Raw genomic sequence first — 27,580 nt, 5'->3', positions numbered from 1 at the left:
TTGTTCAAAATCAAATATAAACCTTTACGCCGTACATTAACAGCATTTGCCAAAAAAAAAAAAAAAAAAAGAAAAGGAAAAAAAACGTACCTTTGATAGTTCCTCCACCGCGTAAAATATCAACCACTAAAATCTCTTCTGAAACGAAGCACTGCTACATGTTATAAAAACCATTTCACACAGTTAAGTCATACAGCATAGAAGCATACAGCATAGAAGCTGCCATAATAATAAAAGACTAAATGAATAATTGCATTAAAATGATGTGGTTGCCCATCATTAGGCTGATCAGGGTGTTTCCTCCACCTGCAGATACAAAACATGAAGTGATGGTTGGATATAAAATGCACCCAAATGCGTAAAGGCGCACAGTGGCTTATCTGTTCCTGCGGATGAGCTTGGAGACTCTGGAGTCGAGCCCGGCACCTTCCAAAGGGAAACGATTGACGGGTTGAGGCTGATCACTCCTTTTCCCAACCCAGAGCGCAGAACAGAACTATGTTCTTCACAACCAGACACGTCGTGGTGTAGCGGCCATCGGGCAGATGGAGGCAGGCGGAGGTGCCTCCATGCCCAGGAGGAAACCTGTTGTACAGCTGCAGATGTGTGCAGATAGTGGAGGCGCTATATAACATGGTACTAAATGGCGTCAGCGCTTTACATGCATTCACCTGATCAATCATGCAATCTAAATGATTGTGCTGTCAATCATCCTCTCATGTTGGAACCAAACGCTGCTGCTTTATGTCTAGAAGTGATGCAACACATCAGAGGTGGAGAATTCTGATTTATTCACAAGTTTATCTTTAGTGCAATTTCTGTCAGGGTGGTGTTTATTTCTCTCCATCACCTGCACCTCCTCCTTGATGGCAGTTATTGGTTCCTCTGCGAGGACATGGCAGCTAGGGCACAAGGTGGAATCACTTCGATTAATATTTATCAGGGGGTGTTCACCTGACCTTTTATGGCCAGTATGTAGGCGTGACAAGATGTTCCCTCACGTGCGCAACATTTAGTGTTGATCCTGATTTATGAAGCGAAACAGGCGTGGGACGTGCGTCAGCACTGCTTTGTAAATCGGGAAGTTTTTTTGCGCCGCATTTCCTGTTTTCCGTACATACGCCACCTGTAGTCAGCGTTGCTACGCACAGTTTGATAAATGAGGCCCCAGGTCTTCATGCATTTCATGTTTGTTTTGCAGCTTCGCTAATTGCTAATAAGTCCATTCATACCTTGAGAAATTGTGAGTTCCACAGTATGTCAGGAAGAAAAAGCTCTTTACAACACATTGCAAGTAGATTCCAATTTTTGAGTTTCATAGGGTTATTCAGTGATCTCTAAAAGGAGATGGTTAATCAGTTTCAGCAAGCTAGCTTGCAAATGCAGAGTGAGCAAGTTTGATCAAACAGAAGGAGCCTCCCGAGCACCTGAAGGGCTGCTTATGAAGAAGAGCCAGAGCAGAAGCAGTAAAAAGATGTGAAAAGCGTACACAGGTGCTGATTAGCAAAACCTTCCCTGGGGCAGATTGAAACCACAAAGTAACAGACACGGTTTGATAAGTCGACACCCACCGCAATTCCACTTTAGTACACTTGGCTCCTTTTGAGATGATCTTTTCAAGAGCGCTGTTAAATAGTCCCTGTAAAAGACCCTCACTGTACTGGCTTAAATCTTTTGGAAAAGCTCCAGTAGGTGTTGTCTCTGTAAGTGATGTGCAAATGATGGGCTGTGTAACGAGCAGGTGCACGCTGTGTAGAAAAATCATTTCCACATGCGGTATGAGCACATGAAAGAGCAAAATCAAGTTCTTCTAGTAAATGCTGCTTTCAGTGTTAATGTGAATGATACAATTTAGGAGGTCTTGATTCAAAATGTTGAAAAAAAGAAAGATGTTTTGAAACTTGAGAGGCATACTTGAGTATATTTGACAGTTCTGTGGGAGACTGTCAGACAAAAAACGTGGGGCGCTGCTTACAGGATAGTGTCATCTGATGGAGGGTCAACCTGGATTTGATGAAGTTTCATTATGTTCCTACATTTACCTTGAAACAATCTGGGTTTCTCGTAATTCTGCATCATTTTAGTACAATTTTCTCTCCTCTACACAAGCTTTGTTGCTCAGTCATTTATTCTTGTAATTCAGTTTTCCAGCTGCACTTTTCACTGCCAAACGCAGTACATTAAGCAGGCTTGTGTAAAAAGCAGTGGTAAGTATATTTATGTATTTCTTTGCTGCATCCAGTCATAGGTTTTGCAGTAATAGCCTGTCAATTGCCTCCTTTCGTCCAACAAAAAAGCTTGCACTGCTTTCCATTTCGAGAAGCACATTTTTTTTAGCCTCTCTGGAATGCCTCTACATCATTATAAATGTACCATTACCATGTACAAGTACCATTTGACTCCAAAATGTTTCTTTTGTTATTTCTGCCCAGGGAGCTGCAATCGGAAACATTGTTTACTTAATAACACATTTTGTGTTTACAAGTGTGATGTTGCTCTCTCATTTTGCCAGTAAAGCACCAAACAGCAGGACCACCTCATTGGATGTGTGTCTAATAAAGCTGAATTTCTCTCAGCTTCCCTGAGCTTTTTGAAGCAGATACATTTACTTCATATTGGTATGATTCACAGCACAAATTGGCTGTGCAGGTTCATAACCTCACGACCAACATGAATCAGACCTCAGGCAGACCCAGCTGGGAACACATTCACTTCTTTGCTTACACAGAAAGCTACGGATAGTTAACCAAGCATCAAAAATAATGTTCGGTGGCAGCAAGCAGGCAGAAACCTGGCTGGAAATCGCTTCCCACTGAACGGTGTGGTAGAAACTGGCAGAGGAAAACTGCTAAACTACCTCTGGAGCACTTGAGTTTTAGCCTTGCAAATGTGTGCCAGTGCAGCTGAAGCCTGCCGGTATCTATAAGACTGCAGTTCTGGGTCGTAAGTCCATAGACTTAAGGAAACATCATCCAAACGCAGGGCTTTTATTAATGCCATTCATTTATAGATTAGTGTCAGCTGGACTTGTGTTACTCTATTGTGTTACGCTACTGATTGCTTCTGAACAACTTGCTCTTTCTACTCGAGGATACAATTATAGATTTTGTGCTTTCAGACTTATTTTATCCCAAATCTCCAAAACTCCAACATAGTGGGCTCCACCTTTAAACTTGAAAGTTAAAAAAAAAATAAAATACTGTTGTTCTCCACAGGGACCATGAATCTAGAGTTGGCTTGTGTGGGTGTATATATTTATGTGTGTGGGTGGGTATGTGTGTGTACATATGTATGTATGTATATGTCTGTATGTATGTGTGTGTATATATGTATGTATGTATGTATATCTATCTATCTGTATGTATGTATGTATGTATGTATATACTGTATGTGCGAGTGTATATACATATATATGTAGGTGGGTATGTATGTGCATATACGTGTATGGATTGATCTCTTTTTGTTTTTTATGTTCTCTTTTCTGTTCTCTTTCTGCCCCTTTCCTGTCCTTTCCGGTCAGGTCCAGCAGCATAAACTCTGTAACTAACTATTAACTATTTAATAGTTAGTTAATAATAATATTTAATAATAGTTAACTATTATCCAAAGCAAATAGAAAAATAAAATAAGAATCAAGAAATACAAGGGGATCATTACATCTATAAAAGTTCCCCTTGGCAAAATAAATTTGCTCAGCAGAACACAGCATCTAGAACATCAGTCTGCTTGCTTAAATGCTGGACAAGACAAAAAAAACAAAACAAAAAAAAACTGTTTTGTGCATAAATCCAGATGGATGCACACCTCATTGTCAAACCGTCTAGTACACCCACAACCTTTTTTCTGAGGCCACCCTGGAGGGGCGGCTTGCCGACTGACACTGGATGTGAAGTTGGCTCACAAAAACTGCTGTGCACAATGAAAATAAAAAGAAGTGTTCCTCCTGTTCAGGGCACATTTCACAATGTGCTTGCCAGTTCTTGGTTAGAGATGGCTGGATTTGATCCTCTTCGTAAACATGGACTTGATTTGGATCTGTTTTATGTTGACCTGCTGTGTACAGTGCAAAAGGTGCCTTTTGCTAGTCTGTGACACAGATTTTAATCAAATCATGAATGTCAGAAAGTATGCGTAGTTTCACAGAAACTTTTTTCCTGCAGCTCATTACATTCAAGTCATCTTTAGTTGTTCTGTTTTACTTGGTTATCATGACTAGTCATCCTGATTTTGAACTTGTTTTTACTTGTGTGTCCAATGATATCAAATAACTCAAATTGATTGTGGTTTATTTCCTTCCTGTTTGTTTTTTATTTTAAGCAATCTTTGTTTCTCTCGCTTCACAGGGCCCTCCAGGTCCAAAGGGTGAAAAGGTGAGTAATATTTATAATTTGCTGTTTTTATTGGTTTATCCCTTATCTTTATAATAACCTGTGAAACCTTTGTAGTTATAACTTAATTCAGACCTTTGATCAGCCCAACTTGCCATTGTGGAGGAAGGTTTGTCTACTGCTTTAACAGGTTTGAAAGGAAACATTTGGTATGAAGTCATCAAAAACTGATTTACTTTTCCCGGTGTTGGTTTGTTGCTGTGCATAACTCCGTGTCAGTCAAGCTTTAGTTCAGAAACAAATGTCTTCACATTTGACTAAATTAGTTTGCTATGCAGAAGAGTTTATCATTGACACAATGAAAGATTTTCAGCTCCTGTGGCTGCAAAACAAGCCCAAACCATCACTCCTTCAATGCTGCATTTTAGAGTCAGCAGTGTTTGGTTTTCCCCAAACATGGCGAAGTCTGTAACGGCCAAACGTCTCCACCTTGTTCTCATGTGTCCAAAAGACATTGTCCTAAAAGTCTGGTTTGTTTATATCCAACTTTGCGCACTGATGCCATGCTGCTGTGTTCTTTTTAGAGAGAAAAGACTTTCTCCTGATCTTGTCTTTTTTTTGTATTGAACAGCCAACGCTTCGGGTGAACTTGTTAAGATATTCTTTTCTGAGATGACTGGCAACTTTCTTAAAAATTCTCTACCTGTGAATAATCTTTCCCACTGTAGAGATATTTCAGGTTGTTTGATATAACCTCATAATCCTCCAAAGATTGATAGGTAGCTGATGTTTTGCTGATACTTTCCTTCCTTTACATTAAGTTCACAGGCTGCAGACTGGCAAGGCAGCTTTATTTGCATAGCTCATTTCATTTACAAAACAATTCAAAATATTACAGGTGTTGTAGAATAGCAAAGATCACAAAAACTAAACTAGATTAATATTATGAAAAGCAAGAGGAAGACTAGAGAATCCGAAGAGCACCTGGCTGATATTTTCCTTCAAAAAAGATGTATGTAATTTTGACACTATTCCAATTTAAAACATAGATGGATATTTGCAACCTTTAGATTGTAACACTGACATATATACTGATTGTTTTGGACAGCTGGTGGTTTTCCAAGGATGCAACTGTGACTTTTTTAAGAAATATTTCTCCTCAATCTAAAAAAAATTTTTTTTTGGACACAACAATAAAAAATAGTGCTTTAAGCTCTTCCTAGAATTAATTTATCCATAAAAAAATTGTAATTTGACATCTTTTATTTCTTTGGGAGTGAAGTCCTTCCAACCTTTGGTCTAAATATTTAAATACTTCCACCATTCACAAATCCACAGTGGACAACCTAGAGTAGAAAGCCTTAAATGCCTCACTGAGCAATCCTCTATAAACCAGCAGCAGAGCATGCAAAATAACCCCACTGCCTTCTTACTGCTGGCAGAATCACACTGAAGTTGATAAAGTCCCTAAATTCATTTATTATGAAAAGAGGTTGTTGTTTTGAGAATTTGAAATACAAGTCAAAAGTGCTACTGTGGATAATTAAGATTTTTAAAGGCCTTATGTGAATAAATTATTTGTTCATACTTTGTGTGAAATGTGTAACAACGTGGGTATTGACCCAATGCATAAAAAAGATTATTGTGCTGTAAGTCACAGGAAATTAAATAAAATAGCGTGAGAGTGCTAACCAGACCTAGAGTCAAATGCAAAGAAACAGATGATCACAGCCGTCTTTTGTGCCAAGTTTCACTGTTTGTCAGCTGATTATTTCTTGTGATGTGGGGTGTGGAATGTTGCTAGTAGTTGTCAATGACCAATGTCATAAATCAATAGTGTGATTTCTTTTTCTTACATTTTGTATAAAACACTAAAAACAACTCAAAAGCCCAACTTACATAACCAGATTTATATGAACGTCAAACAGCCATTTTGATAGCCATGAAAAAAACACAGTCCTGTTGATTATATGCATGTTCACATCTTTCATGTGAACTACTACATCTGCAGTTTAATGAAATTAGAAACAACTGTGTGCATTCTTCCCACCCAAGACGAATAAAGCATTCATCAGAGTGGCCGTTCACAACTGTTTTCCCATTAAATTTGGTTTTGGCACGATGCTTGGATGAAAAATTACAAAAATCCCAAGAACTGCTTTATTTGAAATTGCACAGACATTGCGCTGAAGTTTGTTTGAGCAAAATTCCCATGCATGTGTGATAAGTTGTCCGGGACATTTTACCACTGTGGCCAAAAAGAGAACAAAGGGATTATTTGAGGATGCTTACTAATGCGATTATAGACAGATTACGGTAATAATTTACATTCTCGCATTGAGTCTTCCTTTCTTTGTTTCAGTCAAAAATGTGCTTTAGTGTTCAGACTAATGTGATAAAACCACAGTCTTCACCATGCAGGTCAGTTCAAAACCAAATGTTTTCTCCTTCAGGATTGTGTTCCATCCAATGAGATCTTCCCCTAGAAAAAGGCAGAACACCAATGATCTCTGGGGCATAAAATCTGGCCTTGGGTCGCAGTTTGCCCACAATCAGTCCCTCCTACGCTAAACCCACCAAACCTCACACTGCTGCACTCCTTCTTTCTCCTCTTCTCATACCAAATTCATGTTTGTCTATGTTATCATAAGTCATTTCACTTTCAACCACAATGAATAGTTGTGGGTTCTTGGATTATTTTCCTTTTATCAGTATGTTATGAATATTTTGAGTGATTTTGGTGCGTCTTACAAACTGTATTTGTACACGTGTTCAAATGTGTCTTTGATGATCTCGTTTTGAGACAAATTCCTTTTCTTTTCCTTCTGCAGGGGGATCAAGGCGACCAGGGACCACGGGTATGTGGTCTACTCGAACTTCTTGTGATTAGCAGATGCATGTGACTGTGTGTGTCTACCCCAGCTGAATTGTGGGCAAAAGGTTTGAAATGCATGAAATTCCAGGGATAGTGTTCTTCCAGTGTGGCCAAATACAACAAGCATCTCAGCACTGTTTATTTCTACATCTAAGACAGAGCAGGCAAAAATGGCAAGATACTTTGGAAGACTTGGGGGTGGCGTACTTTAAAAAATGTACTTCTGTGTTCAAATTGAATATGAAATCAAGCTTTTCCACACCAGCAGAAGAGCACTGCTCAATCTCAGCAGTAATCAAAAGCCTACTAGCTCTGTCTCTGTAATTACTTGCGATTATCTTCAATCCTCAACGTGACATGGCGTATTCACCACTTTAATCATTTCCAGCTCTGTATTCTTGACATTTCTATAAAAGCGCCGCATCTAAATGATGCTAATGGGAGTGCTTTTCCATGCTTGACAGACTCTGAAATGAATTAGGCTATCTCCGTTTAGCAGCGAGTTTTGCTCTCATTTTTCTCAAATAGTGGTTTAAAAAAATGAGCCCTCTTTGAAAAACAGGCTGCACAGGTTTGTTTAAAGTAAACTGCATTAACCGGGGTCACATGTGCGTAAGTATACGCACACTTTCACTTCCTCTGTATCTGCTGTTGTTCATCAAGGGTAGATTGCATGTTAGTCAAAGTCACTTTGAATGCCTGTAATTGGTTTTTGTGAAGCCAAAGAGCATACAAAGGTTGGCACACAGCGAAAAGAGAACTCAGCAACACAGTTTGTCTTGTCACTGGAATACCAGCCATCTCTCAAGCGGATCTGATCCCAATTCAGCGCTGGCGCCCACCCAGACGTTACTAGTTTGCCGATGAACTCTGTCAGCTTTCCTCCGGGCTAGTTTCACCAGGTTTCCTGATGATTTAGAAGTCAGTACAAATGGCCCTTTATGTGAAATTCAATTAGTGGTTTCCAAGTGACACATCTAATGTTACACATAGGCGCGCTTCAAATTGAAGCCATCTCCAGGGATTGTGATCAGTAATCTTCCACCTATAGAACTTCTACAAATACACTTGCAGCTTTAATATCTTTTTTTCATTTTCATAGTTGCTTAAAAACTATTGTAGTTTCAAAGCCACCAAAGGCAAGATCTTTGTGGGGATAAGTTATCTTGGGAATTTCTTGGCCATTTTTTTTTGTTCCCTTTTCATCTGAGTCCTCTTTCTTTATTAGTTTAATAGCAGTATAATGGACAGTTTCAAAAAAGGACTAGCTAAGGTCTATCCGTCTGAATGAGGAAATAAACAGTCTATTTCAAAATAGCATTTTATTAACATCCAGTCACAGCAAAATTGTCCTCTAATAGGTTACAAATTAACAGACAGGTCACATGTGAAGTGCTACATGCATGAAAGCAGTCTAAGTCAACACCAAATTGCATTACCTTCAAGAACAACATATTGACATTGCACATTAGATTAGTGAGTAAATGTACTGGAACAGTATTAGAGAGATTTCCTTAACAAATCGCAGTGTGACAGGACAAGTGCTGCCTGACCTTCAGTCTATCTATCTTGGTGGAAATGAAGCTCATTTCATGCTTTGTATTGACTCTACACATGGAGTAGATTGGACCCATATGGTAGGAAACATAAACAACAGAGCATGTCAAGATTGTGTCTTCTCTGCACAAGAGCAGGCCAGATCACATCAAACTGCTTTTTTCTTTTAAAATAGTAAAATGAGTAGATCTTTTTAAAAGGATGAGTTTAGAGCCCCAGCTTTTGTGGCCTAAGGGTGTGTGAAGATCATCACATGGTCCACTTCCTCTGTCTGCTCCCCACATGTCAGGGTCAGCCATTTATGAGAACTCAAAGTAACAGGTCACATCCAAATATCAGAGGTTAACCAAGCAACAAATAATAAATTGGCCTCTTTTCACAAACAAATGCATCGTCACCACATGAACAACACTTGTGGACAGAAGTCACTGGCTATTTGTAGCACACAGAAAAGTGTGTGGTCCTTTTAGAGGAATAGCACAAGCTGCAGCTGTTAGGCAAAAACCGAAGAATTCCCAAGATTTCCCCAAAATGCAATTGTTTTATCAGTCCTTGCACAATGTAAGATGGAGTTTGATTTTTTTTTGAGTTATGAATTCTAAGGTCATGTATAAGGCTTCAAATAATGTTTTCATCCACACATAAATATATTTAAACTTTCTAAATAGAGACCTTGAAATCAATACCATATACAGATATTCACTCTGTGGTTGCTTGGGTTGTTTTGTGTATATGGTGTGGTTGAGGAAATGCTGGATTTGGCTACTGTCCTATTATGGCTAATGCTGATTGTCTTCATATTTAGCTTTTTGCTTACTCCAGATTGAGTCACTTTTCTGCAGGCAGTGCCATAGAGCTCCCCACCAAATAACCAACATCCGCTTTGAGAGAAGAGCAAACAAAAGCAGTCTGTAAATGGTTAAGATCTTATGTTTACCACAATGTTATTATCGTTCTCACACATGGACATCAAAGTAGAAGGGATACGCAGACCGAGCGTTAACACATTTACTTCTCTCAAATTGCAACATATGCTGGTCAGCTAGGTTGTCAACATTATGTTGACCTGCCCACTATCTCTCTAGTCATTTTTTTTTTTTTTTGCTTATGCCTCAAAGAAAATCCTAAAAGAAGCAGAAGAAGGAAAAAAAATAAACTCCACCCTGCATATGCTCTGCACAGCATCTCATGTCTGGAGTCTTATGTCCACCAACTCTCCACCAGATCATAATCCACTGCTTGTTTTGTTCCTTTCTCCTCAAAATGTTTGAGGTTGTAAATATCTTGAGAAATACTTGTGCTTCAATCCTAGTTGCACACAGCATGGCTATTGTCTGCAGTGTAAGTGTATCCATTGCTCTGTTCTGCTGCAGGCAGAATTAAAACAGCCTGGCTTGAAAGCCACATTCCTAATGAGCCATACTTTTTGAATTATCTTTGGAAAACCAGAGGGATGGCACAAAAGCCTTGTTTGGTTAGAGCAGATTTTATCTTCAGCTTGACTTTAGATGAAAATTAATCGATTTCTCATGGGACATGTTTGTGTTAGTATGCCAGTCTGAAAGCAAACGCTTTCATCATGTTGGTTATTTATGGTGGAGCATAACCTGCAACATAAAAATGGTCAAATGAATGTACAATCACATCAGAGAAGGAGTGGTGTCATTTTCGCATGCTGATCCATTTGCTTTTTGTGCTACTAGAACATAGATAAATATAAGATTAGATTGTTATTTTGGTCAAATACAACCAAGCGTGGCTTCAAGTGTATTTAATTGTCAACAGAGCATCAATTTTTCAGAATGAAGAGGAATGCTTGGTTTGGCTAATATTATTTGGCATCACGATTGGTGATGCTAGCATGGACTGCGCAATTTCCAGAAAGAGCTGCTTACATTTAACTAATCTTTGCTAGCATCCAAGATCAACTTTTCAACAATTAGGAAACAATATGCTGCAGGCAGCGTCGGGTCCATGCTTTATAAGGTGTAATCTGTAACCCAATAAACTAATGTAGTGAGTTAATCACATACTTTGGAAAAAAAATTTGACAGCTGAATGTATTTAAGGAATTAGCTAACAGGTAACATGCTAACCATCCACATCATCATGAACATAGTTAGTTTAGTTTGGTTTGACACTTTTATGACTTTTTTAAATGTCTTGATAAAAAATCTTGTTTCTTGAGCCAAAAGAAAAGTTGGATAAAATAAAAATATAACTATAAATAATGTATTCTGCCAAAATAATGAAACTTGATATTGTGCTTTTTTTCTTTTCACTAGGGCATCCGAAAACCATGTCGGACATAGAATAAGTCATCATTTTTGGATTCAGATTATAGTTAGCATACAGCTGTAAAGCATTGTGTCCTTTCAATAAGAAGTAGGCCCGATGTTTTCTTCTTCTGTTCAGTTTTCATGATTAGATCACATCTGTTATGAAGTTTGTTGAAAAGAATTGGAAACCATTTGATTGAATTTCCATCAAACATCTCAATCTCTTGATGTTCTCTGAAGCTCACTGAGCAACACCACTCAATGTATCAACATGTCAAACTTTAGGGGGTATTCTATGGTAATCACAACATTGTTTCTATATGACACAAATGACTTACTGTTCCGATCATTGTATTCTACACAGTACATGCCCACTGTAAACAAGTTTTCTGACAGTAAACATTTAGGTTTTAAAGTTAAAATTCTACAAGTGAATTATGGGTTTGAGCTGAACTTAAAGGTTTTCATCTGTGAAAGTTCATTTTAGTTTTTTTTCCACATGCACATTAGAGACACATCCACATATTATACAGCTTATTTCAGTCATTTGTAAGATCCATGTAAGATGCTTTTCCCTCTTCCTCCTTTACTTGTTTTTGTTCACTCATTGTTTAATTGTCATGTGTGCGTTGTGCCATGTTCTGCTGTTTGTCCCTTCAGGGATTGCCTGGTCTTCCCACACTGGCTGCTTTGCACAGCAATCAGATCCTGACTGTCAAGGTTTGTCGGTGGTGGCACTGCCTAGCTGCTCAGTCTGACCCATCTGCAGCACACACTGGGAGTTAATGAATCACTGTCAGCTATTTTCTTAAACCCTGATGACGGAGTTTGCACAGACAAAACCCAACCTAATTACTGAACGCCAATCAGTTGTTGTCCTTTACTCCCCAATGCTGCTACCAGCCTTTCACTCGGGAAATCTCTGTTCCACTCTACATGCCAGGTCTTCAAGCATAGGTGGTCTTTTACAACCTTGTAATCTGCAGCTAACTGGAACAAAAATCAGTATCCTGAGACCAAAACATGGTCTGGCTTTTGTCCATTCATGTTCATGTGAATGGAAGGAGCTCTCAGGGGAATATTCAACTATGAACCAAAGTGGCAAAATAGTTCATGCACATGGTTTGCCACAAATCCTTAAAACCACCAAACTGGCTTTTAGGACTTTTTTTTCAGCAGTGGCTGAAGCTACTTGGTGTCAATGGACACTTGTAGAATAAAATATTAAAAGACATCAGGTTCGAAATCAGCCCCAAATGTTGAGGTTGACCATGTTTTCAGTGTGTACAGCTTCCAGGTTCTGACTGAGCGGCAGGCACAACGATGACAGCGCTTTCACAGATGAAGAGTAATTCCCATTTTTCTAGGGGTTACTGTAGCACATTCGCACCCCAGAGGTGTAAATTATGGGCCATAGTTCCAAAAAATAAGCCCCGACTTTCGAAAAACACAGGAAAAGTGTGGATTCTCTCTTCTGTTTGTGAAGGCGCTGGACTGAGGTCTCATGAACACAAGCCTTTCTAACAAAATCTGTTTCTTTTTGCATTTTCCTTCTTCCTCCTCCTCTCCTTTTCTTCTGGGACTTCATCCTTCTTCAACCTTCTCTCACCTCTGACCTACGACTTCTTGACCTCACACACCTGCTCAGATGGTCTTCCCTAAGATCAATCATGGCTTTCTTTCCGCTGACCAGCAGCTCATAAAGCGACGGCTCATTAAGGTAGTGGGTGTGTCCTCATTCTGTTTCTGTCCACTATGCCAAGTCTCACCAAAATCACTTCACTCTGACCAGTGCATGCAACCTTCAGACAGATCTGTCAAATGCACTCTTACACTCCCTCTGTTATTGCTAAAGAAAATATGGAAAAGTCCTTAGAGGATGTTTTATTAAAGGAAAATGAATTACCATCTTGGCACTAATCAAAAGACTTTTCCTGAAAGTTAAACTGATGAACATTTTTTTTCAAAATCTCTTGTAATCCATTACAGTAAAGGACCACACATTTTCAGTATTTCTTCCCTGATCATTGCAGTACTTCACTAACAAATGGGACTTTTTTTCAGACTTTACCAAATGTACAGTCCATTTAGGATTGCATGCATTTTAAAGGATTAATACTTCAGCTATAAATCATGACATTACAGCTCCTCTTCATTATTGTACGCTAGCTTTAAAATACAAACTCTCCTCCTGGTTATGAATGGAGGCAGTCCATAGCCACCCATGAAATCATTCCACTACCCTCTTTGTATCATTTTGTAATTGTAGTGGCTCCAGCCTTAGTGGATCCAACAATATCACATCATAATTATGCGGAAATGTGTTCTTTGACATACAGGGAGATCAGGGCCAAGCAGGACCACCCGGGCCACCAGGGCCACCAGGCCCACCTGGACCTAGGGGTCCTCCAGGGGACACAGGAAAGGATGGACCCAGAGGTGTTCCAGGTCTACCAGTGAGTATTTAGACTTCCAAGCCCAAATAGTCTATTAAGACTTGGAAATGTCTGGTAAAGCTGACAAGGTATTTTCTTTTTGCTGTTTGCATGTGATTAAGATGTCATCGGATAATCAGAACTCAGGAGATACAACCTTTAGCCATGCTGCACTTTTCCCCTGTTTTTACTCATATTCTGATTGATTTCTGCTGATGAAAACTTTTTTAATGAGTATTACACTGTCTACTTTATGGCTGATTATCTTAACGTCTCTATCAACAAATAAATGATCTCAATAGGATGTCCGCTGGTATAGATTTACTTTTACTTGGTTGTGTTTCATTTTAGCGTAATATTTTCCATATCTTAAAGCCTATCACTGCCATCTCACTAATTTATGTGAACTCTGAGAGAAAGAAGAAACCGTAAAAGCCTGTCAGTTTTGTTCAGCCATAAAACCTTCTGTGGGCTCCAGCCGATCTTTATTGCTTTGGCAGAGATTGCAGCGCGAGAGCAAATATAGTAAGTGTTGTTTGTGTGGTTCTGTTCAATTTTTTTGATGATCACTGTTTTCGGTCCTTCTGGTGCAGATGCAAAAAGTTTACACATTTTTCTAAGAAATTAGACTCCTCTTGAAAGCCATTTAATTTCCGTTGTGATTTGTTTCATCTGATGTAAATAACTTGAGAGGAAGACAAAAAGCATACTGTAAATATAGCTTGTTTTACACCTAGCTCATCCGATCCTGGGTCGGAGGGTAGCTGGAGCCCATTCAAGCTGCTATCAGCAGAGAATACACTCAAGGAGGGACAGTTCAACAATCCCTCACAGAGCCATAAATCAATAAAAGTTTTGCTTTTTGGTTGCTATAAAGATCTGAGCCAGGTCTAAACTAAAAGCAGACTAGAACAAAATTGTTGGATAGAGACAATCGAGATGGCACATCATGGTAAACGCCTCAGTCAGCTCTGTGTGTGAACCAGTCAGAGCTCCTCATGACAATCCGGCTGCTTTCTACACACCTAACTTGCACAATCAGGTTGTTTTTAAACCTGAAAAAATCATTTTGGTAACATTAAAACTCTGGATGTTTCTATCATTTCTCTAGAAGTGGGTTGCTCTTGCATCAATCAATTGTCCCTCTCTTTTCTCTAGGGTGATCCTGGAAATCCAGGAGAAATGGGACCCATGGTGAGGAATTTACCTTTAACTTTGTCCTTTGAAATCCCATTTTGACAATGATCTTAGCTGATTTTGGCACCTCAGGAAATCTTTTGCCTTGATTACCAATGCCAGGCACATTAACTGTAACTTTGCACGCCAACAGAATGTAACAATATGACTTATTATAAAGTACAGTAATATACTGTGGCAAATTCACTTTAAATTTGCAGTAATGTGAGTGTACTTAGATTGAGCATAATATTTTTACAACTGTCACATCATTAATATTCTGAATATGTTAAAACATCTTTTGCAATAATTTCCAAATTCTGAGCTTTCCAAGGCGGCTTATATTTTTACTTAAGCTTTCTTTTTCCTTGATAAAACAAACTTAAATCCTTCAACTACTGTTGATGTTACATTTTCTAGCACAGTGTCCTGCTCTACTACTGGATGGGTGAAGCAGTGGTTCTCAAACTTTTTGAGCCATTTGGTCTCTGCACACTTGGAAAATAAATAGTACTAAATTACTGGCTTAAATATCAAACCCTATAGATACTGAGGAAAAAGTCTTGGAGTCAGTTCACTCCCTACAAGCCAAAAATCAACTCCTATCACAAGATAATGTAAAATTTGATTTTCTAATATAGCATGATTAATCACCTTGTTGTTTATGCATCAGATAAATCAGTGAAATTCATGTGTTGAAAAATAACATTAATTTCACTGATCAACACGTGATTGTAAGGAAATTTATGAGCAAAGCTCCAAACAAAAAAAAAAAAAAAAAAAAAGATGGTGGACCCTTGACATTACCTTGGGAAAAGACTGGTGTAGATAACATTAAGTAACTAAACTGTGGCTAATTAAAAATTGTGAACATTACCTGGTCAGGCTGAGTCCGTTACTAGTTTTAGGCAAGTAACACTAAAGAGACGATATTCTGTCATAACTTTTTTCACATTTTTTTGCTTTTGCCATGAAGTTACATATCAACCACAAAAGTCCTTGATTTTATCTCTACTGCCCCAAGAAAAGAGGAAAAAATGCAAGGAAGCATGTTTTAGTTTTGTTTTTCTTTGAGGGCATTAAAAGGATGGAATTAATGACTTCAAAGAAGTCCTTGTTGTATTAATGACAGACTTTTTAATATCTTGTATGTGGGAATCAAAATAGCTAAAAGATGCTTTTCCACATGCAGTGTCATGGTGAATATAAATGACACATTTTACGATAAAGCAAAATACGTTTGTTTTCCTTTAAAAAGCCTGCAAACCTCAGGCTGTTTCAGTTACCGGTAAATGAATGCCGCTTGCGGTGTTCAGCAAATAAAGCGTTTGATTAAAGTTTCCTCATAAAAGTAGCACTGAAAAGGTCAAAACAAATTCCAGAGACAGTAAAGAAATATATGACACATAAACACACGGGGCTGTGAGTATTTCACAGGTGCAGAGAAGTGAAGTGGGGCTGAAGTGTTTTCATTTATGATTTCATCTCCTCTGACCTTTTGTCATGCTATGAAGGAAATTGGTGCATTGTGAATGCATGGACATTGAAATTAGAGGCTTTTTCTTTGAAGAAAAAATACCTTTGGAAGCTACTTTATGTGACATGTCTCTTTTCAGCTTGTATGTGGCAAATTTTCTGCCGTCTTTATCCCTCTTTGTGCTCAAATATCAGCTAAAAGGGCTGCATATCTTTGTTTCAGGATTCACCATGTCTTAAACATAGAATAGACATAAGATGGTTTTACGTCTGTCATAACAGCTCACTGTGTAGCTTCAGCTGACAAAAAAAGATAAATAAGAATTCCTATTGATAATGAGCTCAAAGTCTTCATGTGAAGCTTTGTATGAATATAATCACTGTTAACTGTAAATCCTGACTGGAAGCATGTTATTTTATGTGTGTATACACTGCATGACACTAATGTACATTTAACAAGGAATAATGTCATCTGGAAATCAAGAGCCCCAATAAAGCGGCACGAGATGAGCAGAGTCTAGGAAATGTAAGAAAGATTTGACATGGTACATTTACATTGTTAGAGCGTTAGCTTTCAGGCAAAAATAAATGGCTTTTCTTTCTATTTGAAGTAAAAAAAAAAAAAAAAAAAAGGCTAAGATAGCATGTTGGAATAGAGCGGAGTCTCTTTAGCTGCCTATTTGTGCTGTTCAGCCTCTAAATAGAGTTACAAGTATATTTTCTATTTTACCTTCAAAATGATCATGATGCAGAAGGATGCAGTCCTATTTGACTGGGATTGTCAGATTTGCACATTAAGGGTTCCAGGGCCACAACTTTACTCTTCTTTTACAGTGCCCTGTAGGAGCCATTTGACACAGCTTGCCATTTTTAATGTTGAAGCTGTTGTTAAAGAGGCAAAAGTAGTTTCCAGTATTTTCCAGCAGCCTTCCAGGACATGTGGTGCTGGTTAGAAGGATTAAACGCTCGTGGAGAAACAAGGAGGAGGGGGGAGGTGGAGAGACGACAAAGAAGAAAAGGAAATATTTTCAGGACTCATTTCAAAATATCAGTGCCATAAGGTCTCTCTGGGGTAAATTAAGGGGTGGTCAGCTCCCTTAAGGTGGCTTACAGCTTTGCACTCAGTTTTCATTTAGAACTTGATTATACTTTTTTTTTTTTAAAAAAGGCATGACTATGCTCCATCCATTACTGAAATAAAACTTCTCCATGTGTATTTTAGTGTTATTTCCAGATATGTTTCTCCTTTAAACCCTATGTTGTTCCAAAGCTACCCACAATGCACAAATGACTCATCTTCAGCTTTTTTTACAACTCACCATGCATGCATGTTGGGATCTAATTTTCTAATATAACAAGGACCTACTGAGAATAGTTTGGTTTCTCTGACCAATTCTTTTTTTAAAATGTTGCATGAGGGGCAAAGGTGGGAGTTGCCAACTTAGAAAACGCTTGATCGAACCAACCAATGCTCGGGCAGATTTTTAGCACTCTATTCTTTACAATGAATCTGCTTGATGTTATCTTTGTAAAAGTTTTGGGTCATTGTTATAGATATCATCAATCTGGGACATGGCTTGGCATGTAGGCCATGGCTATCTGTTTTTGGACTACATACAGATTAAGCTAGATATTTAAAAAAAAAATCAGATCTAAAATATCTATTTCATTTGAACTAGATAAACTGAAAAATTTTAATGAAAATTAAATTCTTTAAAGAGTAATCTAACAAGTAAATCTTTGGAAAATGTCAAGTTAACTTGAGAAATATTTTATTGCAGTTTATTTGACCAAATTCAAAATTGCCTCTATATATATATATATATATATATATATATATATATATATATATATATATATATATATATATATATGTATATATATATATATATGTATATATATATGTATATATATATATATATATATATATATATATATATATATATATATATATATATATATATATGTATATATATATGTATATATATATGTATATATGTATATATGTATATATGTATATATATATGTATATATGTATATATATATGTATATATGTATATATATATGTATATATGTATATATATATGTATATATATATGTATATATATATGTATATATATATATATATATATATATATATATATATATGTATATATATATATATATATAGGTATATATATATATATAGGTATATATATATATATATATAGGTATATATATATATATATATAGGTATATATATATATATATATAGGTATATATATATATATATATAGGTATATATATATATATATATAGGTATATATATATATATATATATAGGTATATGTATATATATATATATATATAGGTATATATATATATATATATATATAGGTATATATATATATATATATATATAGGTATATATATATATATATATATATATATATATATATATGTATATATATATATATATGTATATATATATATATATGTGTATATATATATATATATGTATATATATATATATATATATATATGTATATATATATATATATATGTATATATATATATATATATATGTATATATATATATATAGGTATATATATATATATATATATATATATATAGGTATATGTATATATATATATATATATATATATATATAGGTATATATATATATATATATATATATAGGTATATATATAGGTATATATATATAGGTATATATATATAGGTATATATATATAGGTATATATATATATATATATATATATATAGGTATATATAGGTATATATATATATAGGTATATATATATATAGGTATGTATAGGTATATATATAGGTATGTGTGTATATATATGTGTGTATGGATGTATATGGATGGATAGATAGACAGATAGATAAATAGATATGGCTATGTTATGTATGTGCAATTCTAAGCTCATCTATTCAAAATATACAGAGCTAGGTCCTCAGTGGGACAATGACTTTACATAACATAGTCCACCCAAGTTGGAAGAGCTAAAATGTACAAAATGAGTTCCAAAGAATGGGACAAAGACTGAAATTAATGCCTAAATTGGATTAAAAAAATATGTTTTTCATATTTTCAGAAATAGGATTGAGTTATGGTTCAGCTATATGTCGACAGCATAACCTAATGCCTTTTTCCTGAAAGTTGCTGTTTTGTTTAAATTAGTTATTCTGGTAAAGCTAATGTTATTGAAAAGTCTTAGAAAACTAAACAGTGTGCACACAGATCAAGTAAAGCACACATGTCCAAAGTCATCATCACAATGTTATGCTAACCTCTAACTGCATTTCCCAAACATTGAGAAACTAAATAAAGTCCGAGCCTGTCAAAATGATACATTTCCTTTATAGTTGTGAGCACCATCATTTAAAGTCAACAGAATAATATTGTAGAAGTCATATGTAAAAAGAAAAGATTTGCAGTAAAGTTCCTAACCTGCAGCCCAAAGCTGAATCACAGAGCTGTTCTGCTCTTTGATCAGCCCAAATACTTTTTCCTGTAAATGCCGAGCTGCACACTCTGGAAGTCCTTAAAAATCCGAGGTTTAAAGTGCTGCAGTCTGAGTGTGGGAATTGACCTGGCAACTGCCTCATTGTTTGTCATTTTCACGTCATGAATGGAAGCACCAAACATTCAGCGCTTTGTGTTTGTGCTTGGATGCTTGACTTCAATGGCTGCTCTATTGATATTGCACATTTCTGGGATCCTTTTCTTTATAAAAGCTTACAGAAGCAGCAGAGGTCCAGCTGAAATGCTGAGCACGTGTTTCAATAATGGTTAACTTTAGCTGAAATTGCATTCTTTTAAATGTAATTTAATTTGTTGCTCTCAGTTTTAATTATCAAGCAGTGCTAGGGCAAAACATTGAGTACAAAACAGCCTGGACTTCCTGAAGGACTCTTGATTTCTGAAAAAAAGAGAAAAGAAATCTTCTTTTCAGCAAGTAGCTCCTGAGTGCTCTCAGATGTAGCCAAGTTAATTAGCACTCAGGCGAGTGGCACATGCTCTCACATACCTAGTGGATCGTAAACATGTTTACCAAACCCTACTGAGGATAGCTAACAAAGGCTTTTAAAGGCAAGCAGGAGGAAAACCTTTAACTTAGCTGGTTTGAGCAATGAAAATTTTTCATTGAGGTTTTTGTTATAAGCGCAGATGGAATTCACTATAAATGAGCTGCAACTGTGTGGGCCGTGTTTGTAAATGTGAGAACTTGCCTTTAAAAGGCTAATTTTGTACAAATAGAAATTGAAAATAGGAAAGTTTGGCACTTATGTGGCCATCGCCCTGTTTTGTAAACCAAAAAGTAAACAAGATATGATCAAACTGCTTATTGTGAGACAATTTATCATTACAAAGCCACATGTTGGCCACCAGTAAAACACACTTTTAGTGTACATTAATATGCACTGATTGTCTAACTTTTTTTTTTAACTTGAATACATCCTCACTGGCTACTTCTTCAGTGCAGGGACACACACATTTTAAACTCAACAGGAGACCATATCTTTTTGACAGTTATACTGCACCAACACCAATAAAAACAGAAAAGTTGCAGTTGTAAAGGGCTTTCAGGGCATAGGGTCTCGCTGGCCTCCCCCCGACTGCCAGTGAAGGGCCAAATGGCATCATTTCCCATAGTTCCTGAGCGCAAGCTTAGACAAAAGCTGGCCAAATGCAAAAGTGTTGATGAACTGCTCTGATATTACTGCAGTTAATTCTTCTTTTAACAACACTTTAGTTATAAAAGCAGGGCAGAGTATTGACAAGCCAACATGTCCTAAAGTTCATCTGTTGTAAACAGCAAGTTGAAGGAAAATATATAAATCTTCCTTCCTGATTTAAATCTCATTTAGAAACGTGGCACCATTTTTGCTCTCACTAACTTATTATCTTTGTATGGCTTCCCGAATACTGTCCCATTTAGGTAACACACTTCCTCATGTGTTGGATTGTGTGCTCAAATTGTAGTACAGCCAAGCAACACACATTTTTACATTCCCTCAAATAAAGTCCGAGATCATCATCAAATATTTAAGCATGAGTTTTTATTAGCTGTCCGAGCTCTCATTAGCGATCCATGTTTATGTTGCAGCTCAGTGAAAAGAGGGCCCAGAATGAGAGGATTTTCAGTCTTTGCTGGAGAATAAAACAAGGGTTTGATTGTGAATCGGTTCTGCCTGAAGTGTGTGTGCTCACTGCATAAAATCCCACCATGAGCTTTGCCAGTCTCAGTTGGCTCTGGAGACTGTCTCATTTCATCTAACATGGACTTTTTTTTTTTGCTTTATTACTCCTTAACTCAATCTCCTTTCTGTTTTTGTTCTCATTTATAGGGACCTGAGGGGCCACAAGGGCCAAAGGTAAGTTATAGAAAATCAATTTTCTGTTGCACTGGTATTTCTTACTTATTTAGTAGTAAATGAAATGACTAGTCCTGCCTGAGTTATCTACAGAATTCCATTAAAGTGCATTTCACACCACAGAAATGCTGTCTCGCTCCCTCTGCTAAAGTCTTCTGAATTTTTTTTTTTTTTTCAAAGTGTGTGATAACCCAAAAGTGGCTGTTCCAGCCCATTCTATAGAATGTGGCTGTAAAAATATGATGGTGTTAAATATGTTTACCTGGAGATTAAAGACGGAGAGCCACCGTCAGGGCAAGTAAACATGAGGAGGAAAGAAAACAAGTGACAGAGAAGGAGAGTGATGGAGAACAGACAACCTGGAGTTAAGTGCTGCGATACAGGCTGATGTGGGGAGCAGATGTAAGCCATATCCAGCCATCAGGTAGCTGCCAGTGTTTGTTCAGTGTAACCCAATCAGACATTTCCTGTCTGCGCTGTCATCTGTTGGAGAGGCCTCCCGTCGGCGAGGGCGGGGGTGTATATGCAGACGGGTCAATGATGACACAACGCCATGTTAATGACTCATGAGCCAGGCCCTGAGGCCGCTCAATTAGATCTGTTGCGGGTAGGCTGCTGCGTACTCCGCAAGGGTCACGTCAAAAGCTATTCAAGTTTCATCGCCTTGGTGACCGATTAGTTGCTATCACATGATAAAACACAGGGCAAAAACAACTTAACATTGAGAGCCTATAGAAATAAAGCATCTTCTTGCTACTCTGCTTCAATCTTTGACATTTATTATGCATGTGATCATGGTACCCATAGGTCACCATTATCATGAAATACACAAATGGTGACCAGAAGCAAACCAGTAAGATATGAATGGAAATTTGCTGAAACATACATTATAAATTAAAGCAGAGTATGCAAACCAATCTTCCTCTAACTCACAACTGATGACAGAAGTGATATAACAAAACTAATAATACACTTACGGTTCAACTTTTCATGTCTTTATCAAAACAAATTGAGTAATCATTCACACACAGAGCAGGCTGGAAAGCGTAATTGACTTTATTGGAAACTGCATCAGACATTTCCTGTTACTGCTGATGAGACTCACAATGATGAGGAGGAATTTTGGATCATTCCTGCCTACAAAATAGTTTCAGGTCATTAATATTTCATTGATTGAGCAAATCTCCTCAGCTCATTCCACAAAGCATCTCGGCTGCATGAGGATCAGAACTTGCCAACTTCAATCATACTGCTGTTTCAAAATGTGTTCAGCCTTTAAAAGTGAAGTCAGTGTAGGACTTAAGGATATATTTTACATGTTTTTGTCTTAATACAATCCAGTTCAGTTCAGTTTGAGGATATATCATGCTAATTTTACACAATCGCTTCCATTTCAACCATCAAATCTTTTGAAAAGCAACTAAAATATAAAAGTATAATATTATTCCTGACCTAAAGTAGACATATATGGACAAACTGTTCTTTCAATTAAAAAAGCCATATTCTGTACACACATCTACTGTTCATACCCACCTAGAGATATGAAATGTTGTGTCATTAATCATATTTATTATTTACTATTTATATTATATTATTAGGTATATATATATATATATATATATATATATATATATATGTATATATATGTATATATATGTATATATATATATATATATATATATATATATATATATATATATATATATATATATATATATATATGTATATATATATATATATGTATATATATTTAAATTTATATTATATTATGACTATTTATTAGAATAACTGTAACATAATGGTTTCGTTTGAAAAAGGAAACCATTATATACCTCATACTAGATTATACCTGTTGGATATCATCTAAAAATGACACCTAAAAGCCTTTTTTTATTTTTTTTTTATTTTTATTACCAGGGTTCTCTTGGGCCTTCTGGCATCTCAGGTGTTGATGGACTGAAGGTGAGCTCACACGTTTCAAGACACCAGTCAGGAAATTGCAACTAAAAGTGACTTAGTTTTGTGATGTTACAGAGCAATATCTATTTAATAGTTAAATCAAAGTCAGATTTTGTTTTCTATAAAACATCTAAGCCAGTGCAATGTGTCCTTCCCAAGTGTTTATTTTTTGGGGAGATACTTTTGATGACGTAATTTCAAATTTTTCCTTCTCCCGTTTATCACGTCTTACTCTGCTTTGAAAAACAGCTGCACTTTGAGCTGTGAATTATCGTTTTCATCCACACCTGGTTGTATTTCATCATGACAAGACAATATGAGTTTTCAGGACTCGTACTGGCCACATGTAGCACGTTTCATATCATAAAAGTTCCGACAGGCATCCTCAAAATTTGGAACCATAATTCTATTTAGGAGAATACCCTTGGGCTGCATCTTCAGCTTTTAACCACAGAGTATGGTTTTTGGCTGCTCGTGAATCTGTTTGCACACTGAGTTCACCTCTACTGTTCACTCTCCAGCCAAATAAAGAAGACACAGTGCAGGTGTTTCACAATGAGGAAAAATGGGAAAGCCTTTTTATTCCAGATGATTGTTTAAGTGACGAGAATGAATGAGGAGATGATTTGAGGGGCCCCATCTTTCTAATCTCAAGCATGCATTCATAAAGAAAAGAGAAGAGAGGCATGCATGACTGTAATAGGAACCAGAGCGAAGAATCTTCACTTCAGAGTGAAAGCCGGACTGGAAACAGCTAAAGCTGCAGGCTTACTCCCATTTCTTGTTAAGGGAGTTGGTTCGCCAGCACCCATGAAATAGAACTCCAGTTCTGTGCAATCGAGTTATAAAGGAGTCTGTTATGGTATGTAAAGCTCATTCATGCAGAAAGTTGAACTCTAAAGCAGCTGAAGCTGCTCAGGCGGCAGTGGCAGGTTGACTTGCCAACATCATATTGATCTGACACCAATATCCGCCTAAAGAGGCGATGTGATCACTAATGCAAACCTTATCAGTCAGAGGTTTTAATCAGACTTCATCGTCTTTGTGGCGATATAGCGTCGTCATTGTGTCAATGGCTCCCATATGTGTGCCGATGACTGATACAAGCTCCCAGCGTTTATGAAGTTTCATCACTTGTGGTGGAGAGATCATATCCTCTGGTTTTCACATGAAAACAAGGCATCATGCTGAAGTTGAAACAGAAATAATATGAGAAAATCAAAAACAAAACTAAATTTCTTTTCAAAAAGGAAATTAAAGTACAGTCGACTATAACTTGCATATGTTTTTTCTCAATCTGGCTAATACTTAGGTGCCCATTGACAAGCATTTTAATCAAAATAATGAATTGCTGCATTTTCCATCTAAGCTCCATTAATCAGCCTCATCTGGTTGGAGTTGTCTGTCTGGGCTGAAGTAAAGCTGCTTCTCTTCTAAAAGGGTAATGATGTGGTAGGTTTGCACAGGTCAGGAGGTTAATTGTATTTGGCAGCAGATGCTCCGAGGTCGGTTTCCCTCCTCAAGCCGCAGAGACGTCGAGCCTCACACTAACAGCAAACTGGCATTCACTGAATTTGGCTTTTCATTTGAGCTCAAATTTGGAACCAAAGCACAGATTATAAAGCTTTTGATCAGCATGTTTATCCTCTTCACTTTCAGAACTAGTTTGTGGTTTTAATAACTTTATACTTTTGAACTTTTTAGGAATTAATTTGTTTGTAGACTGATAATAACACATGATCTCCTATTTCTGGCTACATCGTCAACTGTCCTGCAAATGCGTAACACTTGTCCATTAGCTACGGTGTGTGTGTGTGTTGTGCTGTCAATAGGGGGATGTTGGCCTTCCAGGACTGGACGGTATCCCAGGGGCCAAGGTCTGGTGCACACATTTTCTGTGTGCGGTTTTTGTTTTAAATTCACAACAATCATCTTTTAATTTGGTTCAAAGCCATATCAAAGTTTTTTTTATTTTCAGTTCAAAGGAATATTTGTTTTCATTTTTTTTTTTCTATTTTTTGCTTTGTCACTTTGCCATCTTAGTTTCTGAGGATCATTCTGTGCCCTGGTGTTCATATGTGGTGTTTCCTTTGTATTGTAGAAAACATTCAACCATGTTCATTCAATTTTTTTTCCATTTTTAAGCATGAATACACCATTTTGTTTTAATGTTATGGTAGTAGATGTTGATTGTAATTATTAGCTGTTCCTGAAATTGAGGTGATGAATGTTCATACAGTCATACTGTCAAAAAGATATGTTATAAAAGCTGACACTTAAGGCTGTGACTGAGGGAAAGGGAGCTGTAATACAAGAGTATTTCTGTAATTTAGCATGAAATTAACCCCAGATACAATCTGACCCTGAATGGCTGCAGTAATTCTGCAGCCCAAAGTGATCTCCCATGAGCTGTCCTGTGTTTAATACTCTGTTTTTTGTCTCCACAGGGTGAAATGGGAGAACGAGGTGAAAAGGTAAAGTGCTAATTCAGATTTCCAAACATAACTCTTAGCATCCCACCATGTGTTAGAATAGCATTCACGATGAGTGCAGCGCCATCTGCATAGCTCCGTCTCGTCTTTTTGGGTTTTTTTTTTTTTGTTTTCGAAGGTGACTCCCATCTGAGATCCAGCCGGCAGTGAGTCAGTGATTAAATGAGTCACAAAACTGCACCCAGTTTCTCCAACTCCATGCAATAACCTCTCCAGTTCCTGACACCGGTCTCCCAGAACAGCAGCTTTGTTTGCACCATTCCTTAATTCCAATGGTGCTCTAAGTTACTCTTGTTACTCTTGTCTTGAGCAGTGGGTGGGAGGTGTGAACACTGACCGGGCTGAAAGTGCTGGAAAGGGAAGTGATGATTCAGTCTGCTTCATCGACCACAAAACTGGCCTTCAGGCTATGGTTTTGAGTCAAATCAGACTGATTACTCTATTACCAGCATACCTGGTACACTGTACAGATGTGACTTTATGGAAGAGCAACTGCGACATACAGCATTACTGGTGTCCTGTAAAGTATTAAATGGATTTATATTACAGCATAATGTACAGTTACTGAAACTGCAGTCAGTAAGTTGACTTAAGATCTTGTTATATCCAGAAAGTTGTAACTGCACTGCAAAAATTGAAATCTAAGTAAGATTAAAAATCTTAAATTGAGTACACAAATGCTTCTTTTTTTAAAGGTAAGATAATTCTTAGTTTTTATCCCAGAGAATTCCTCTTGTTTTAAGAGTATTTTTTACTTGTTCTGGGAAGTCTTGATAAGCCAAATTTTCTTGTTCTGTAGGCAGATAATTTATCTTATTTTAAGCATCATTTATATAATTTTTGTATATTTTTTTTCTTGTTTTTTAAGGCTGTTTTTGCAGTGCAGAACTCAACAGTCTGAGAAGGACAATTAGTACCCATTGTTTCAGCTTTGTTAGAGTGAAACTGGAGTCCAGACTACCCACAATCCACCGTTCCACTAGTCTTTAAAGATGTAATAATGTTTCATCCCTTCTGGGCATTAATCAGAATGTTGTTGACTGGTTTGTCTAAACATTGTTGCTTCTCACAAAGATGACATCAGTAAAGGACCATTAAAAGAAAAACTATCTAAGAGAACTTTTGCAAAATGATTTATTTGTGCAGCAGAATGTAATTTTTGTTCATTTTCATACCTGTCAGACTCCTTCGAGGGTCTTGGCCTCCAAACTGAGAATTGTCTCTCTGAACTAAGGCCAGTTTTGTCAATGTAAATTGTAGTTTTTGGCTTTGGTTTCCTCCTTCAAAGCCAAAAACCAAATTCAGGAAAGCAAATAGTTTTGATCCTAACTTCACGCTACTATTCATTTTAACTTCAAACAAACAGATTACTAATTGGAAAAACACAGCAATGTTGAAAATGAAGATGTTTATGGTGATCAAATGTTCTTCTTTAAGCTTTTTTAATGATGCTCTTCAGTGTGCCACAAGCTTTGATTACCCATCTTCACATCTCCTAGTTGTTGTATGATTCACAATCTTAATTCTAATAGAAAACCATGTGGATTTATTGAAAGTGAAATAATTGGTTTGCTGCCACAGAACACTAAAACTTGGTCCAAGTATTTTAAGCTTAAATGT

General features: G+C 36.8%; 1 protein-coding gene across 3 annotated transcripts in view; it reads left to right on the top strand.

The window, feature by feature from the left end:
• Window positions 1-27,580, top strand: part of col25a1 (collagen type XXV alpha 1 chain) — a 172,281-nt gene that overhangs the window by 107,029 nt on the left and 37,672 nt on the right. For 2 of the 3 annotated variants that reach the window (XM_079257469.1, XM_079257470.1), the window contains exons 1-8: window positions 4,236-4,370; window positions 7,160-7,186; window positions 12,688-12,759; window positions 13,379-13,495; window positions 14,633-14,668; window positions 21,483-21,509; window positions 23,427-23,471; window positions 25,916-25,942. In XM_079257469.1, coding sequence (XP_079113595.1) covers window positions 12,688-12,759; window positions 13,379-13,495; window positions 14,633-14,668; window positions 21,483-21,509; window positions 23,427-23,471; window positions 25,916-25,942 — 324 coding nt within the window. In that variant the 5' untranslated portion in view covers window positions 4,236-4,370; window positions 7,160-7,186. Of the gene's footprint in view, window positions 1-4,235; window positions 4,371-7,159; window positions 7,187-12,687; window positions 12,760-13,378; window positions 13,496-14,632; window positions 14,669-21,482; window positions 21,510-23,426; window positions 23,472-25,915; window positions 25,943-27,580 lie in introns of those variants that run through there. The other variant, XM_079257471.1, reaches the window with a different exon arrangement.

Source organism: Telmatherina bonti (genome assembly GCF_933228915.1).
Source record: "Telmatherina bonti genome assembly, chromosome: 18".
In the NCBI taxonomy this organism is placed as follows: domain Eukaryota; kingdom Metazoa; phylum Chordata; class Actinopteri; order Atheriniformes; family Telmatherinidae; genus Telmatherina; species Telmatherina bonti.
The sequence above is the reverse complement of the archived record's forward strand: the minus strand, read 5'-3'. Positions and strand labels throughout refer to the sequence as shown.